The 15422-nt window shown below is 42.3% G+C and overlaps 1 protein-coding gene across 1 annotated transcript in view; it reads left to right on the top strand.

Annotated features, from left to right (window-relative positions):
• Positions 1–15422, top strand: part of SV2C (synaptic vesicle glycoprotein 2C) — a gene marked incomplete at both ends in the record, with an annotated part of 177709 nt that overhangs the window by 66107 nt on the left and 96180 nt on the right. Inside the window, one exon of the mRNA XM_082837229.1 lies at positions 12258–12409. Coding sequence (XP_082693355.1) covers positions 12258–12409 — 152 coding nt within the window. The remainder of the gene's footprint in view (positions 1–12257; positions 12410–15422) is intronic.

Below are 15422 nucleotides of genomic sequence, written 5' to 3'. Positions count from 1 at the left end.
AGCTGCCCCACATCTAATGCTGATTGAATTGAGATACCTGAGGAAGAACAGGTGTTATTTGGGGCTATTTGTTTTCAACCCTTCTCAGGGTCCACAGCATAAGACATTCTTGCTACCAGAAAAGCTTCCTTTCGCTTTCTTTTACTTACATACTACCACTAGCCTGTCAGGAGAAGACTAATAACCTAAGTTCTGAACTTTCCAGTCCTTTCCATTCACAATCTTATCCAGGAAATGCCGATGATGTCCACAGACTCAAAAATCCCCAACTGTGATCAAATTATTATAGCAATTTTAATTGCCAATCTGGATGATGACATGGTCAGCCCAGTTGACTGCAGAGAAAAGGAACATTCTGGTGGCTGCGAAATACTCCAAACTAAGGGACTGTCCAGAAGCCAGTTCAAGGGCAGTACAGAGACAGAGACTGCTTGAGTATATTCATGACATCATCCTCTTCTCTGTTGCAGACAAATCATTCTTCAGCCAGCAGCTCAGGGCTGCAGACCCCTAAATAAGATGATTTACCCGACAAAGTGCAGACTGTGTATTGCTGACTCAGCTAGGCTCTGTAAATTGTGCTACCAGAGGCTAATGCACTGTGTGCCTTTGCAAAGCTGGCACAGGATTGGGAGTCCAGAAACCCAAGTCCACCCTATCCCTGCCCTTTACTGTGAGACCTTGGGAAAGTCCCTCCGGCTCTCCAACCTGCTTCATCTTTTGGAAAAGAGAGATAATCGTACTTCACATCCTACCTTGGAGTATGAGGATCAAGTGAGATAATGTGTTAAAGTACAGGGTAGGGAAGGAAATTCGGGATAATGTCTAGAAACATCCCCCCACCCCCACCCCGTTTGGCATTCCTGCTCTTTCTTTGTTCTTCCTCCCATTCATTCAGCTAAGCTGTCCTGTGCTCCTTGCCTCAGAGTGACAGCAGAGGGAGAGGGGAAAAGAGGCCTCTTTCTGACTTTGCAATTTCAAGTCTCGCCCAAGAAGGAAACAGAAAAGACTAATCATGGGCAAAGACTTGGGAGGAAACAGGCGACTACAATGGAGCATCCCTGCTTTCCAGAATAGATGGAGATGCCCTAGGCTGGGGGTGGGACTGAGGGGAGCGATGTGAGCTTACTCACCAAAACACCCAGAACCTTGTGGGATCCGGCAGCTGAGGAGGCCTGAGAAATGCAGTTGTTAAGGGAAGAAAGTGATCTCTCTTCCTAGGCTGAGTTTCTGGGTCCTGTTACCTACTTGTAACCTGTGGAGTGCTACCCTGATGACAGAGGGGTTTTCTCAACAGCTAGGGTTCATCTGGACACCCTGTCTGTGAATCTCAGGGAGGTCTCAGCTGCGTCTCTATTTTCTCCAATCCCATTCCAATTCAACTCAGAAAAACAGTTTCACACCTGCTCTACCCCTGGAACCACCGGGGACCTTTCACGGATATAGATGAGACCTGGCCCCCAGATGCTTCCCATCTGGTTGTAGAGGGAAGACACAGAGAGCCCTCCCATTCTCCACCTGCTAAGAACTCATCAGTGCCCTAAGAGAGGCAGCAGCAAGGGGCTTGGGAGACTCACAGAAGAAGGAGAAAACAATGGCAAAATTGTGAATGAAAAACCATTTTCCACTTGAAGGTTCTTCTTGTTTTTAAAGGCATGTACTGTTTAAACCCTTTTTACACCCATTACTTATGCACTGAATACATAAGCAGCTGAAGTTTGACACAGTCCCTTTTTATTTAAACATTCGTAATTAAAACTCAAGCCAAAGAATTAAGACTTTGATCCTGGAGACCTTAAATAAGGGATTTTGACATACGTACACTAGCAAATGTAAAATCGATAGCTAGTGGGAAGCCGCCGCATAGCACAGGGAGATCAGCTCCATGCTTTGTGACCACCTAGAGGGGTGGGATAGGGAGAGTGGGAGGGAGACACAAGAGGGAGGAGATATGGGGATATATGTAGGCGTATAGCTGATTCACTTTGTTATACAGCAGAAACTAACACACCATTGTAAAGCAATTAGACTCCAATAAAGATGTTAAAAAAAAAGCTATATGGAAAAAGTCAAACTTTCCCACAAAAATAAATTAATAAATAAGAGATCTTGTTATTTCTGTTTACTAGGCAGCTCCCTCCATCCACATCTGATCTGGTTTTGAATTGAGGAAAACTAGATGACCAAGGAAATAAGGTTTTAGAATGTCGGCAATTTTTCTGTCGTGAGCCTCTGGTGCTCAGACCCTGCACCGCTCTACACGTTTCCCAGGAGTGTCAATCTTGCCATCCTTTCTGCTTCATAGGATCTTCTCCCTGAGCCCTCAGCACTCAGGACCTCAGACAGGCCATCCTGAGACCACCCCTCCCAGTGACTCTCACCACAGTCCCTTGGTATGTCTTCTTGGTAGCACTGATTGATGCCCCCAAATATTTGCTTGTGTGTTTCTTTCTTTCCTCCACCAGCATGTGAATTCCAAGAGGGCAGAGATTGACAAGATAGGTCTGTCTGCTCTTTACTGCTTAATTGCTCAAGGCAAGGTGGGGGAGGTTACTGTAAGGGACACCAGTCAGGACAGCAGTGGAATAGTCTGACCGGCACAGACCTTCAGCCACGGTGTTCCTAGAAATGAAATAGATAGGAAATTTACTAAAGTCTTACTTGATCTATGTAAGGGGAAGAGTTCTAGCTCAAGTGACCAAAAGTTTAATTTGCATCATGAAAACAGAAAGGCATGGCCCCTCAGGCAATTCCCAGACTTGAGCCCATTTACAGACCCAGAACCCCTTGAATGAAGGGGAGATGGGGTCTCCTGGTGAACGGACCCTGGTACATTGCTGAAAGTTTATACTGCTCATCTTTCTCCCAGCCTTCCCCAAAAGGACCTATAGCCTTTTACCAGGGTAACTGCATGAGGAAAAAGGAAATCCTCAGACTTTTCAGGGCTTACTAGGCACTGGCTCTGAACTGACATTAATTCCAGGAAACTCAAAATGTCACTGTGGTCCACTAGTCAGGGTAGGGACTTACGGAGGTCAGGTTATCCATGGAGTTTGAGCTCAGGTCCATCGCACAGTGGGTCCAGTAGGGACCCCAGGATGGTTATTTCCCAGTTCCAGAATGCATACTTGGAATAGACAGAGCAACTGACAGAATCTCCACGTTGGTATAGCGCCTGTCCACCAGTTCCACACACTGGGCATTTCAGAGGAGGAAGAGAATTTCTGGGTCCCAGTGCAAACCCTTCATTTTATAGATTAAGGTTCAGTGATGGAACCAGGAATGACACAGCCAGGACTTCAGTTGCGATGAAGTCCTTTGAACTAGCCACTCTGTAAACAAGTAAGCTGTGCATTCTGAATCCAAAGTTAAAACGCCTTTGTGTTGATTTTCTGCAAATGCCACAGGCGTCCCCTTGCTCTGTGTTATTTTGTTGCTGAGGCATCGTTAGCAGCACTGTGTTATACTCCTGTTCTGCATATAAAGGAGCCTAGAAGGAGCTCTTGTTTTAGCCTGAGGTCTACCTGGGTTTGTGATAGATGTGCTTTCGTCTTAATTCACCACACTAAGTCATGAGTGTATTTTCTTAGAAACATAAATATGTCCAGCTGCCATATTCTGTGTGACTTTAAATATTTATTCAGCACAAAGAATGATTTTCCTGCCGGGGACAGCAGTGTTTTGTGGGAACGAGGAGCAGGGCATCACCAATCATTTATCTGTCTCTCACTTTCCTAAGTGAATCTCACACCAGGGAACAGACATTTCCCTCTCCTCTTTTGTTACAGAAAATTAGAAAGATGGGAAATGGAGTTGACACCATTGATTCATTTTCCTTTGCCCAGAATTAAATTATTTGCTTCCAGTCACTGCTAGTTATGGGAATGATAATGCTTCAGATGCCAGGCAATGTCAGAGTTAGGAGCGTCTCACTGAAGGCCTGGCACTGCTAAGCATAAAGGTCAGGAGAAAAATACACCAGCAACAGAAATTAAAATGAAATGTCAGTGTCTGTGTATGGTAGGAGAATGAACAGTCATTTCTCCGTCTGCAAATGGAACCTCATAAATGCATAGTTCATAGCTGCTTACAATATCCATCCATTAACCAATATCCATCCATTATTATAAAATTATAATAACCAGAATACCTTGACTTTGTAGAGATGATCACCACTAACTGGAATTCTTCAAAGTGTTTTATATGTAGAGGCTCATTTTTTTCCACAACATTTTTTTAATAATTAGGTATGCAAAAATATGCTGCCTTTTTAAAATTAGAATGACTTTCACATGTTCAGTAAACCCCCAGGTCTTCCGAGTTTTAGTCTAATTCTAAACTGTAAGGTTTTACTTCCTCATCGTATGAGAAAAATGCAGACCCATTTAAAATTTTTCAACTTTTAAAATGTATTTTATCAAACACCTGTATAGTACTTGCCCTATGAGATGCCGTGTTACACACTTTGTAAATATTGACTCATTTAAACCTCATGGTGACCCTATGAGGAAGATACTATTTATTCCATCCATTTTATAGATGAGGAAGTTGAGGCACAGAGAGGTTAAGTAACTGTCCAAGGTCACACAGTAAGTGGTATAGTCATATCACACCCAGGCAGTCTAGCTCCACGCTCATAACCACCAGGCTGTGCTGTCTCAGATTCAATGAGAAATGACTGTGATTTCCTAACATACAATGTCTGATACTTGATAGACACTGAATAAACATTTTGAGCAGATCAGTTCAAGAAGGTTTCTGACCCAAAGAATCGGAATGGAAAGACCTTTTTCAATATGGAAGATGAGGCAACAAACTAAATTATCTTTAATCCAAAAATAATCGCAAACCCAAATTGTAAACAGTGGGTCACAGTAGGCCTGTGTTGGCAAACAGGCCATACGTAGCCACCGAGCACTTGAAATGTGACCAAATTTAGATGTGCTGTAAGTACAAAATACATAGCACTGGATTTCAGAGACTTAATACATACAAAAGAATGAACTGGGAGATTGGGATTGACATATATACACTATTGATACTATGTATAAAATAGATAACTAATGAGAACCTACTGTATAGCACAGGGAACTCTACTCAATGCTCTGTGGTGACCTAAATGGGAAGGAAATCCAAAGCAGAGGGGATATATGTATACGTACTGCTGATTCACTTTGCTGTACAGTAGAAACTAACACAATATTGTAAAGCAACTATACCCCAATAAAAATTTTAAAAAAAATACATAAAGAATGTAAAATATCTCATTAATACTTTTTATATTGATTACACGTTAAAATGATAATAGTTGGATATATTGGGTTAAATGAATATATATTAAAAGGAACTATACCTGATTTTTTGCTTTAATTTCTTTTCTAGAAAATTAAAAATTTTATACGTGCCTCACATGGTATTTCTATTGAAAGGCACTGTCTTGGGCAATGCCTTTTGCGAGAATTTCCAACAATGGTTGACCTTTTGGACACACTTTATTTCCCATTATACCCTTTGGCAAAAGAACTGTTGATCCCAAGAGAGAAAGAAGTAACAGAGGAAAAGATCTCCCAGACTCATAATTTATAATTGTGAAAATTAGCCTTGTGCACTTTTTAGAATTGACTCTGTGAGCTCCTTGAGGGTGGGAATGTGTGTTCTTCATGCCTGTACCTCCAGCAACAGGTGATGTGCTTGGCCCAGAATTTGGATGGGTGAGGGGCTGCATAGGGGGATGATGGATGGATGGGTAAATGGCAGGTGGGTGGGAGGGTGAGAGGAGGAATGAATGACTAGATATATACCGTAAGTGGCTGGAAAAGTCTGCATGTTTTTTTGACATCATTTCTCACAGATCATTATAATGATTATCACCATCTTTATTCATGACACCATTTAGGTGCTATGGGAATGCATGCTTCCAGCTCTCTCAGTAGGGAGGTTAATTTTTTTTCAAGATAGCATTAGGATACTGATCTCTGAATACACCTTCTCTCCCAGTGGCACCAGGTCTGTTGGATATGCAGACCCGTATACGTTTGGGAAGCTTAGGTCACCACCCTGATTGCAAACAAGGGCTAGGGGAGTTGAAGTTATGTTTTTCTAGAAACACAACTTTTACATGTTTACGTCTCAATATTCTTAAAATAGTCAGGTTTAAACTGTGGCTTTGGAGATGGGAGGAATAAAGCTACCCTAACCGCCCATCCTTTAGCACCCATCCTTTATGACTGGGCATAGGGGATTCCCATTCCTTATTTGATGATTGGTTCCATTACCAGGAGATGTTCTCCTGTTTCTATCTTCTTTTTTTTCTTTTTTGGCTGTGTTGGGTCTTTGTTGCTGCAGGCAGTCTTTCTCTAGTTGCCGCAAGCGGGGGCTAGTCTTCATTGTGGTGCGCGGGCTTCTCATTGCGGTGGCTTCTCTGTTGTGGAGCACAGGCTCTAGAACGCGCGGGCTTCAGTAGTTGTGGCTCACGGGCTCTAGAGTGCAGGCTCAGTAGTTGTGGCACACGGGCTTAGTTGCTCCAGAGCATGTGGGATCTTCCCTGGCCAGGGATCCAACCCGTGTCCCCTGCATTGGCAGGTGGATTCTTAACCAGTACACCACCAGGGAAGCCCCTCCTGCTTCTCTCTTGATTACTCATAATAAACATATGCCTTCTTATCAATACAGCAGTCTCATTTTGTGTGCTGACCCAGCCCATTCAGAGATGTTAGATCTGTGTTCTTTCATCTAAGCCTCTGTACAACCTCCTCTGTGATAGTCTATTTACTTCCATGAAAAGGAAGTCACTGAAAAGTTCATCTTTGAGGCTGTTTTTACTTCTGGGTCCAATTGAAAACATAATGGGGACTTCCCTGGTGGTCCAGTGGTTAAGCCTCCACGCTTCCACTGCAGGGGGCACGGGTTTGATCCCTGGTCGGGGACCTAAGATCCTGCATGCTGCACGGCGCCGCCAAAAAAAGGCAAAAAAGAAAACATAATGAATTGGTTCTGAATTGCTGTCCAACTTGCCTGGCAGTTCAGTGTCTTCCTTCCTTTTTTGTTGATTCTGAGTAAGGATTAAAAGGATATTTTTCATGCGACTTATTTGTCATTGTGATTCCCGGCATAGACTACACCATTCACTAGTCTTTTTATAAACCCGTAACAATAAAATCGTAATACAGCCACCAGAGTCAGCTCTTATTATCTGTATGGAACACATGACTTTACAATGGTTATTCAACTTCCTCCTTAATTGTGTTCTCATATAATACCCCATTTCCCAGTGGAAGGGGAAGACTGAGGTACAAGACTGATTGACAGTCACATGGTGAAATAAGTTAGAATGAAGTTACTCTTCGTCACATGCTCAGCTGAAGAACTAAAGCAGAACAGAATTACTCGGTAGAATTCCTCCTCAGGACAAGAAGTCAGCATTCTATCATTTCTCCCCTGAACGTCATATTTCGAGCCATTTTAGGTACAATTAGCCTTTATGTCTACAACCTCCTTCTTTCACTGCAGAAACCTAACCCCCTCCCCCTCTACGCCTCAGTAGCCGGCACACATCAGTATCACAAGGTACAGGGACAAACAGAGTCCGCCCCTGAATTGTCATCGGGACTGGAGTGACGCCAGGTGTGGCTGTGAAACTTGCAGGCCTAGGACAGTCAGGCTTCCCAGATTTTCAAGGAGGTTTGTGGGGACCGTAATGCTTGGCCTTCTGCTTCATCCTGCTGTGCTAAACCCATTCAACTTAAGAGTCTCGTGTTCCCAACAGAGGAGAAATTTTGTCTGTAAAGCTGATACACCCTTTGCCGTATACAGTATTTCACTTGTGGATTTGTCTTAAATTATTGAGGAAAATAAATAGGTTTCATGATATTCACATGATGCCTACTATGGAGTATTGCAGACCTTTTGAGGGATATATTGTGTGTTCCTGCACACGCATGCACACACGCATGCAGTGGAGTGAGGGTGTGGTCCCAGTTTATTCTAGTGATGTGTTCTACGCAGATTTTTTACTTTCTTTATATTTCTATAATTAAAGTTGTAGAAACCTAAAGTTAATAGCACTTAGGGAATAACTCCAGCTCAAATGCCAAATATCAACATTCTGTTTCATTCGTGTCAATTCAATTATTTTGAATCTGACTAACCTTCCACCTATAATAGAGTGTGCATTTCAATTATTATTCCCTTTGTGCCTCCTATTCCCATGGATAATTAAGATTTGACCCTTTATGACAGTTAATAAAATAGACTTAATATCCAATTGTGAGAAAAATTCTTTATAAACCACCCTGATCTGATTGCTTCATTTATGGAAATATTCCATCAGAAATGAACTTGAGCAAATTGCAACAGCAGCTAACTGATCATTATATAAGGAACAACAAAAAAGCGCTCCATGTTAACTGAATTTAGACATGTGTTACCCATCAAGCAATGTAAAAGATAAGTATTTTATGCCTTAGATTCTGGCTTTTTAATATAAAATATCATATTTTCCATATTATATCCCCATTGCAAGCGTTTGTCAACCTCAGCACTATTAATATCTGGGGCTGGATAATTCTTTGTTGTGAGGGACTGCCTTGTATACTGAAGGATCTTTAGCAGCACGTGTGGCCTCTACCCACTATATGCCAGTGGCAACTTCTGAGTTGTAACAACTAAAAATATCTCCAGACATTGTCAGATGTCTGCTAGGAGAGGGGAGCAAATCAGCGCTATTTGACAACCACTGATATGTGGGAATTTGAAAACTGCCATTTTAATATTTTTATCTCTTCAAATATTCTCAGAAATTGTATCTTAGTACAATAAAACAAATAAGGAAATGTGATAGCCCCTCACACAACATATTGAGGTAGAATAGTAGAGGGAAACTTTGATTATATAAGATTTGGTGGTGAAGGGTGGCAACTAAGACACAGAACTAAGACGTAGAATTCAAGAACTCTTTGGGGGCTCTGCTGCTATCAGAACTGCCATTCCAGCACCCCCCAACTTCTCAGGTCATATTGGCCCAGGACATAAGATGTTTCCACTCACTGGAGATGTTTAGGTCGTCAGAGCAGATTACGTCTCCCCGACATCACCAGAGAGTCTTTGGGAAATTCAGTTCTCCTGAGTAAGCACTTAGTGCATGCTCAGTGGGCCAGGTAAGGGATTCAAAGATGAACACGATACAGTCCTCAACTTCTAAGAGCCTCCCATCTAGTGTAAGCAATGTGTAAGCACTCTGATGGGGTATGAAATACTAGTAATAGTTAATACTACAGCATGCTGTAATGTTTTTTCTCTGCTTGAAGGACGTCGCAGTAAGATGAGGAGTAATGTTTTCCCCAAAATAGATGGTCAGCCCACAGTGAGAAATGTGAATGCTTGGATTGAGTTTTAGGTCCCTGGGTCTGAAGGACTTTGCAAGGGAATTAAGCAGACTCCCTCCCTCATTCTTCAGACTCACTTAGCCCTTGATTTTAGAGTTCCTTGTGGCCTGCTTTACAGACATTGAGACATCCATGCAAAAACATCCAAAAAACAAAACAAACAAAAAAACACCTTAAAAATTGAATCAAAACCGGCAGGATTGTTTAAAAGTCCTAAAGTTGGCGTTCTTTTATGCAACAGTGATTTGTTTAAAACTAACAGGCAAGTCTCCCACTTGCCTTTTTAGCCGCCCTCTTGTACATTCATCTTGGTTCAGAGCGGCTTGGCATCTCCTGACACACAGTTGTGCCTTTATGAAGTGTAAGTTATAGCTCTTACATACAGAATGTCCAGAATCCTGATGAAACATTAATTAGGATGTGAAAAATCAGTAAAAACTGGGACTCTTTCTATGCACTGAGAAGTGAAGGCACAGATTAGGAACCTTGGACTTTATGATGCAGAGAAACAGATTCTTCACATCCAATGACAAAAGGAGTAGCATTAAATGATTTATGACACATTTTATTTCCCATTAAAATTGTGTGCTGTGATGGAACCATTTCAAATCTGTTCAAAACTTCATTGAATTTTTAAATTCAGCTAGCTGTCCGAGCATGGTGTGAGGTCCTCAAGAAGCCAGGCAGAGAACTGTGTGTGTCTATGTGATGTGGTTTATAGCCAGCTGTGACTGTTCATCACAGCATCTGTTTCTTGTTTGGAGGTCTGGTTGATGGACTTGGTCCTGGCTGGCTACCTCTGGTGTGATGGCACTAAGTTGCCATGTGCTGCATCTGAAGTCATGCGGAATCATACAGGGATTTTAGGTAGAACTGTCACATTCATAGCCCAGAGGAACAGATACAGATGCTTTACGGTGATGATTTTTAAACTCTCTGAGGACTTCCCTGGTGGCACAGTGGTTAAGGATCCACCTGCCAATGCAGGGGACACGGGTTCAATCCCTGGTCCGGGAAGATCCCACATGCCGTGGAGCAAATGAGCCCGCGCGCCACAACTACTGAGCCTGTGCTCTAGAGCCCGCGAGCCACAACTACTGAGCCTGAGTGCCACATCTACTGAAGCCAGCATGCCTAGAGCCCGTGCTCCACAACAAGAGAAGCCACCGCAATGAGAAGCCCACTCACTGCAACGAAGAGTAGCCCCTGCTCGCCGCAACCAGAGAAAGCCCGCTCACAGCAACAAAGACTCAATGCAGCCAAAAATAAATAAATTTATTTTTAAAAATAAATTTTAAAAAAATGCTTTATTTAGAAAAAAATAAACTCTTTGAACAGCTGCTCTCGCTAAGAAACACATTGTGACTCATTATACATTTATATATATAAGTATATATAGTTATATATTAAATATATATGTATACTCACATATATATACAAATATACATTATATGCTATAAATATATTTATTACGGACACAAAATTTAATGAAATGATGCTTATCCTTATTACTTGAGTGTCACTCAAATATTTCATCTCTATTTCAATTTTTAAAATGCTGTTTACATTTACTAAATTAATTCCATAGCCTACAGACTGAAAAACACTGTTCTAGGTGGTCTGCCCATATCCAGCAGTTGATAACTACCACATTACTATAAGCAGGGGCAGACTTATGAAATGATGCCATACTTTGACCTACTAGTTGATGCAGAGTGACATTATGAACGCTGCGGTTCCTTTGGTACATCTAGTTTGCTGCAGAGATGGCCTTTCTCTTAATCGCATTTGCTAAGGTCACTGCCAGTACTTCTTTATCATATCAAAGGCTCTAAGGAAATCAGTTATTGCTAAATGAATAAATACATGTGTTACACCTTGACATCAAATTTACATGAAATGTCAATAGCAGTTTTCCTTATAGAATTCTGAACATAAAAGAATCAATACATATTTTAAAAACTGTATCACTAGATGTTGTCTTTACAACTTGCTTATATTGTTGCACATTTTATAAAAAAAATGTTTAAGAATTCACATATTGTTTGGAATGATAGTAATTTTTTCCCATACTACCTTACTTTCTTAGGCAATAGCTCTTAAAATTTGGGGGTTAAGGTCAGTTTGAAATTCTGATGAGATCTACATGGCCCATCTCCCCAGAATGAACAAAACGTTTATTCCATAGACCCTCATTTGAGAACCCTTAACCTGGATAGAGCTCACTGTTCATATCCTCTATCCAGAGATCAGTCAGCATCTCTTATAATCACCCGGACTGGAAGGAAGCATTGTACTCTTGGTATCTAAACCAGGAGCTCGTACTCGTTCAGCAATATCTGCTGAATTGGGACCAGAGCCAGTCTAGGAAACAACCCTGTTGGTCCTGTGTTTGCTGACACATCAGCCAGATTAGGCTCCAGGACCAGTGCTGTGGGGTAGTAAGTATAGATTGCAGACAGCCCTCTTGAGGTGTTTGAAGCTGTTTCCAAAGTCTCCAGGTAATGGACAGGACATAATCATAGTATCTTTTTCTAATGTGTTAATTAAAATATTCCCTAGATTATACCAAATATTGTGGGCTTTTTTTTGATAAATATCATGTCGAACATTCAACAAGGAACAGAAAGTCCATGGAGAACTTAAGCTAAGTTCTGTAAAGCACAGGAGTGGGGCACCACTGCCACCTTTTGGTAACATAGCTTAATTGCAGGTTCAAGATTAAAGTTACTAAATGGTAGAAAATATACCTTCCTTGATATGCTGGGATAGAGAGAGAGCATGTGTTGTTAGAGCCTGCTTGGGCTCTGCCCTTCGTACTTCACATTGGCTGTACAGGCCCTGATTTCACGTATCCTCTGTACCTCTTGGCAGGATTGGAGGCGCCATTCCCACCGTGTTCTCCTACTTTGCTGAAGTGCTGGCCCGAGAGAAGCGGGGTGAGCACCTGAGCTGGCTCTGCATGTTCTGGATGATTGGTGGCATCTACGCCTCTGCCATGGCCTGGGCCATCATCCCACACTATGGTAAGAGGCTGGCCTTGCGCCACTCGGGCAGTCATCTTGTTTTATTTCAGCTTCCATTCCCATCCCTTTCCTCTCTCGTAAATGCTGATTTGAGAACAACACTGTCATCATCATCTTTCTCCCTCTTGTAATGTATAGGATTCCCACCCCCCTTATAGAGATCTGTGTAAGGTAAGACTGTGCCAGTGATCATTTAGGGATACTTTTTCATTTTGCTATTTTTAATGCCACTGCTTTCAGTTGTTTCCTTTGTGCTATCGACTCTGGGGTCCCCACGTAAGTGGAGGTGAAAGGATGCATAGATCATAATCAGCATATAAGGCAACATGACTTACAATTGTTCTGGGGACTTTCATGCACAGGAGGCACCCACAAGTGCCTTTATTCGTCTCCTCTGGGCTTAGTCCAAGGCTCAGCCCATGTCAGCCTCACCTCTTCTGGCAGCTCAGAACTAGGATGGGAGCAGGAAGAATCCCATCTTGTCAAGGACCATCAATTTGCAGAACTTAAGAGGTGACTCTACCACCCTTGCTCCACAGGTCCCCTCCTCAGTTTCTCCTAAGCACTTAACCATTCCTGCCAGCTCAGAATACTTGAAGGTTTCATGTTTCTGAGCAGTACTTGCCCTCTCAGAAGGCACAAGCTCCCAGTTGCTTCACCCACAAACAATGAACTGCTGGGAGAGGTTAACAGAATCTAGGAATTGAATTCAATGTGTAAGGAAAGGGGAGGGGACGTGTTCTGGTTATATTTGTGCACGTATGAGTGTGTGTATGTGTATGAAAACAGGCTGAAGTTGGCAAACTATGAGTACTATGTACGTTAAAACCACTATGACTTCAAAAACTCATTCTTTGTTCTACCTAAAATCTAATCAATCTAAAAAATTAGATTTCAAAAATTCACTCCTTGCTCATTTTCTGGTTTTCTGCCTTTTTTTTTTAAGAACAGAGCAGCTTTTCATTATAAAGCATAGTTCTGCTAGGGAAAAACCTTAAGTGAATTTAACTCATTGCTATAATCAAAGACAAGACAGACTTCAGCGTTCAGATGCATTGTGATTTTTCATACTGAGCTATAAAGTTCATGTTGTCACACTCTTTCTTTTAATAAACCTAAGAAGTTATTTGCAAACCACAATTGTATTTGACAACAACAAAAAATACACAAGACATAAGAAATTGGTTACGGGGCCTGAAGAGAACTTTCCTTTGCCAAACATTTGAGTGTGATGGGTTTCTCATTTTTAGACTCTTTGGTCACTTCTGGGCCAGAGATGCCTTCATATAGGCAGTTAACCATATCCACCGTGAGGCTTGTCCTCTGCCACCATCTGAGGAATTAAAGGAGATTCTCCTCCTTCATCTGGGACCTGAGGACCTCAGTCACGCTAAGAACCTTCCCCTGTATGGCGGTGTCTAACGCCCGCCCCACTCAGCTCGCTGTTCCCAATGGAAGAGTCACTTAGCTACCACGTAAGGAATTGCTCCTTAGGAACTATGTATCAGGAGACAAAAGGGAGATGTGGGGCCTGGGCAGAGTCCAGCTGTACCCAGCATTGCCCCCAGAGCCACCGCTAGTCCATACGCAGCCTTTGTGTAAATGGAAATAAGGTGCCAGGTGCAGGTCGTCACAATTACAGCCCCACTGGCCGTCTCTGCCAGGTACTTGCACAGAGCACAGCCTGGCAGCTGGATTCTGTCTGAGGCCAGAATGTTCTGTGTCTCAGCCTCTGGTGACAGCACAACTTCTTGGCTCCTGGCTTTATTGCTGCCCTCTTCCTGGTCCTCCCTTCCCATCACATCTCAGAATTTCTCCTGCTGGCCTCCCTAAACTCATAACTCAGGCTGGCCTTCGCAGTCTGCCTGTTTCCACCAGGCCTGGACATGATGGGTTTTGTTTTTGATTTTGTTTCCTCACTCAGTATTCAGCTCCCCAGACTCCTGCCTTTCGCACATCCCTGCCCTTGAACTGTGATGAGCATTGTGGAGGGCTCCAGGTTTGTCTCTGGCCTTGCCAGCTGTCAGTGGCCGACCCACAAAAGATTAGCATGATCCCCACCTTTATTTTTCTCAAGCACACATAAGATATTCTTATTTGAGCAAAAAGGGCCACCTAAACCATACATAGCCAGAAAGAGGGAGGTTGTGAACCATAAACAATGCTTGAAAAGTTACAGAGACAGTCACAATACAACAGAATTAAATGTATCTGAGACTGACATTCATTTCTGTATTGAAGGAACCAATAATGACCTGGTTAAGAAATCAGTAACAGAAAATTAAAACCGTATGCCCATGCTTTACTGAAGGCTTTCCATGGCCAGAATGTGGCAAAAAAAAAAAAAAAAAAAAAAAAAAAACCACAGAAAAACAAAAAGAAAAACCAGCAAATGACTGCTGTCAATCCTGTCTGTGTATTAGAATCAGCAGGGGAGGTTTTTTAAATACCCTTGCTGAGTTCATTTTATGCTCTTGCAACTTGAAGAATTTTAATTTTTTCAAAATAAAAGAGCTTAATTTTAAAAGTCCTGTGCTGAGGTTTCTGGGAGATGATGATGTTCTGTATCTGGATGGGGATGGGGTGGGTTTCAAGAGTATTTATTCATAAAAATCCATTAAGCTGGGTGCTCAAGGTTTGTGCATGTCACTGTATGGAGGTTACACTTTTTCCTAAGTACTTTTTAATAGAAGTTTACCACTTCCCGCACCCCCCTGAAAATACCCATGCTTGGGTCCTACCGCAGATCAAATGAGTCAGGTTCTCTGGGCTGGGGACTTAGCATCTATCCTTTTAAAGCCCCCAGGTGGTTCTCACGTGCAGCCCAGATTGAGATTTCGTCAGCTCTGTACCTCTCCCAGTGGGTGATGCCCAAAGCCCCTGGGACTTTGTCATGTATAGACAGGGCAGCTCTGAATGGGAGCAAACAGCGAGCTTGACCTGTGTGGTTGACTTATTCAGTTGGTGTTTGAGTTTTAATATTGTTGGTTTCATCCAGGCTAAAGGGCTTTTC

The sequence above is a fragment of the Leucopleurus acutus genome (genome assembly GCF_964270905.1).
Source record: "Leucopleurus acutus genome assembly, chromosome: 3".
Classification (NCBI taxonomy): Eukaryota; Metazoa; Chordata; class Mammalia; order Artiodactyla; family Delphinidae; genus Leucopleurus; species Leucopleurus acutus.
The sequence above is the reverse complement of the archived record's forward strand: the minus strand, read 5'-3'. Positions and strand labels throughout refer to the sequence as shown.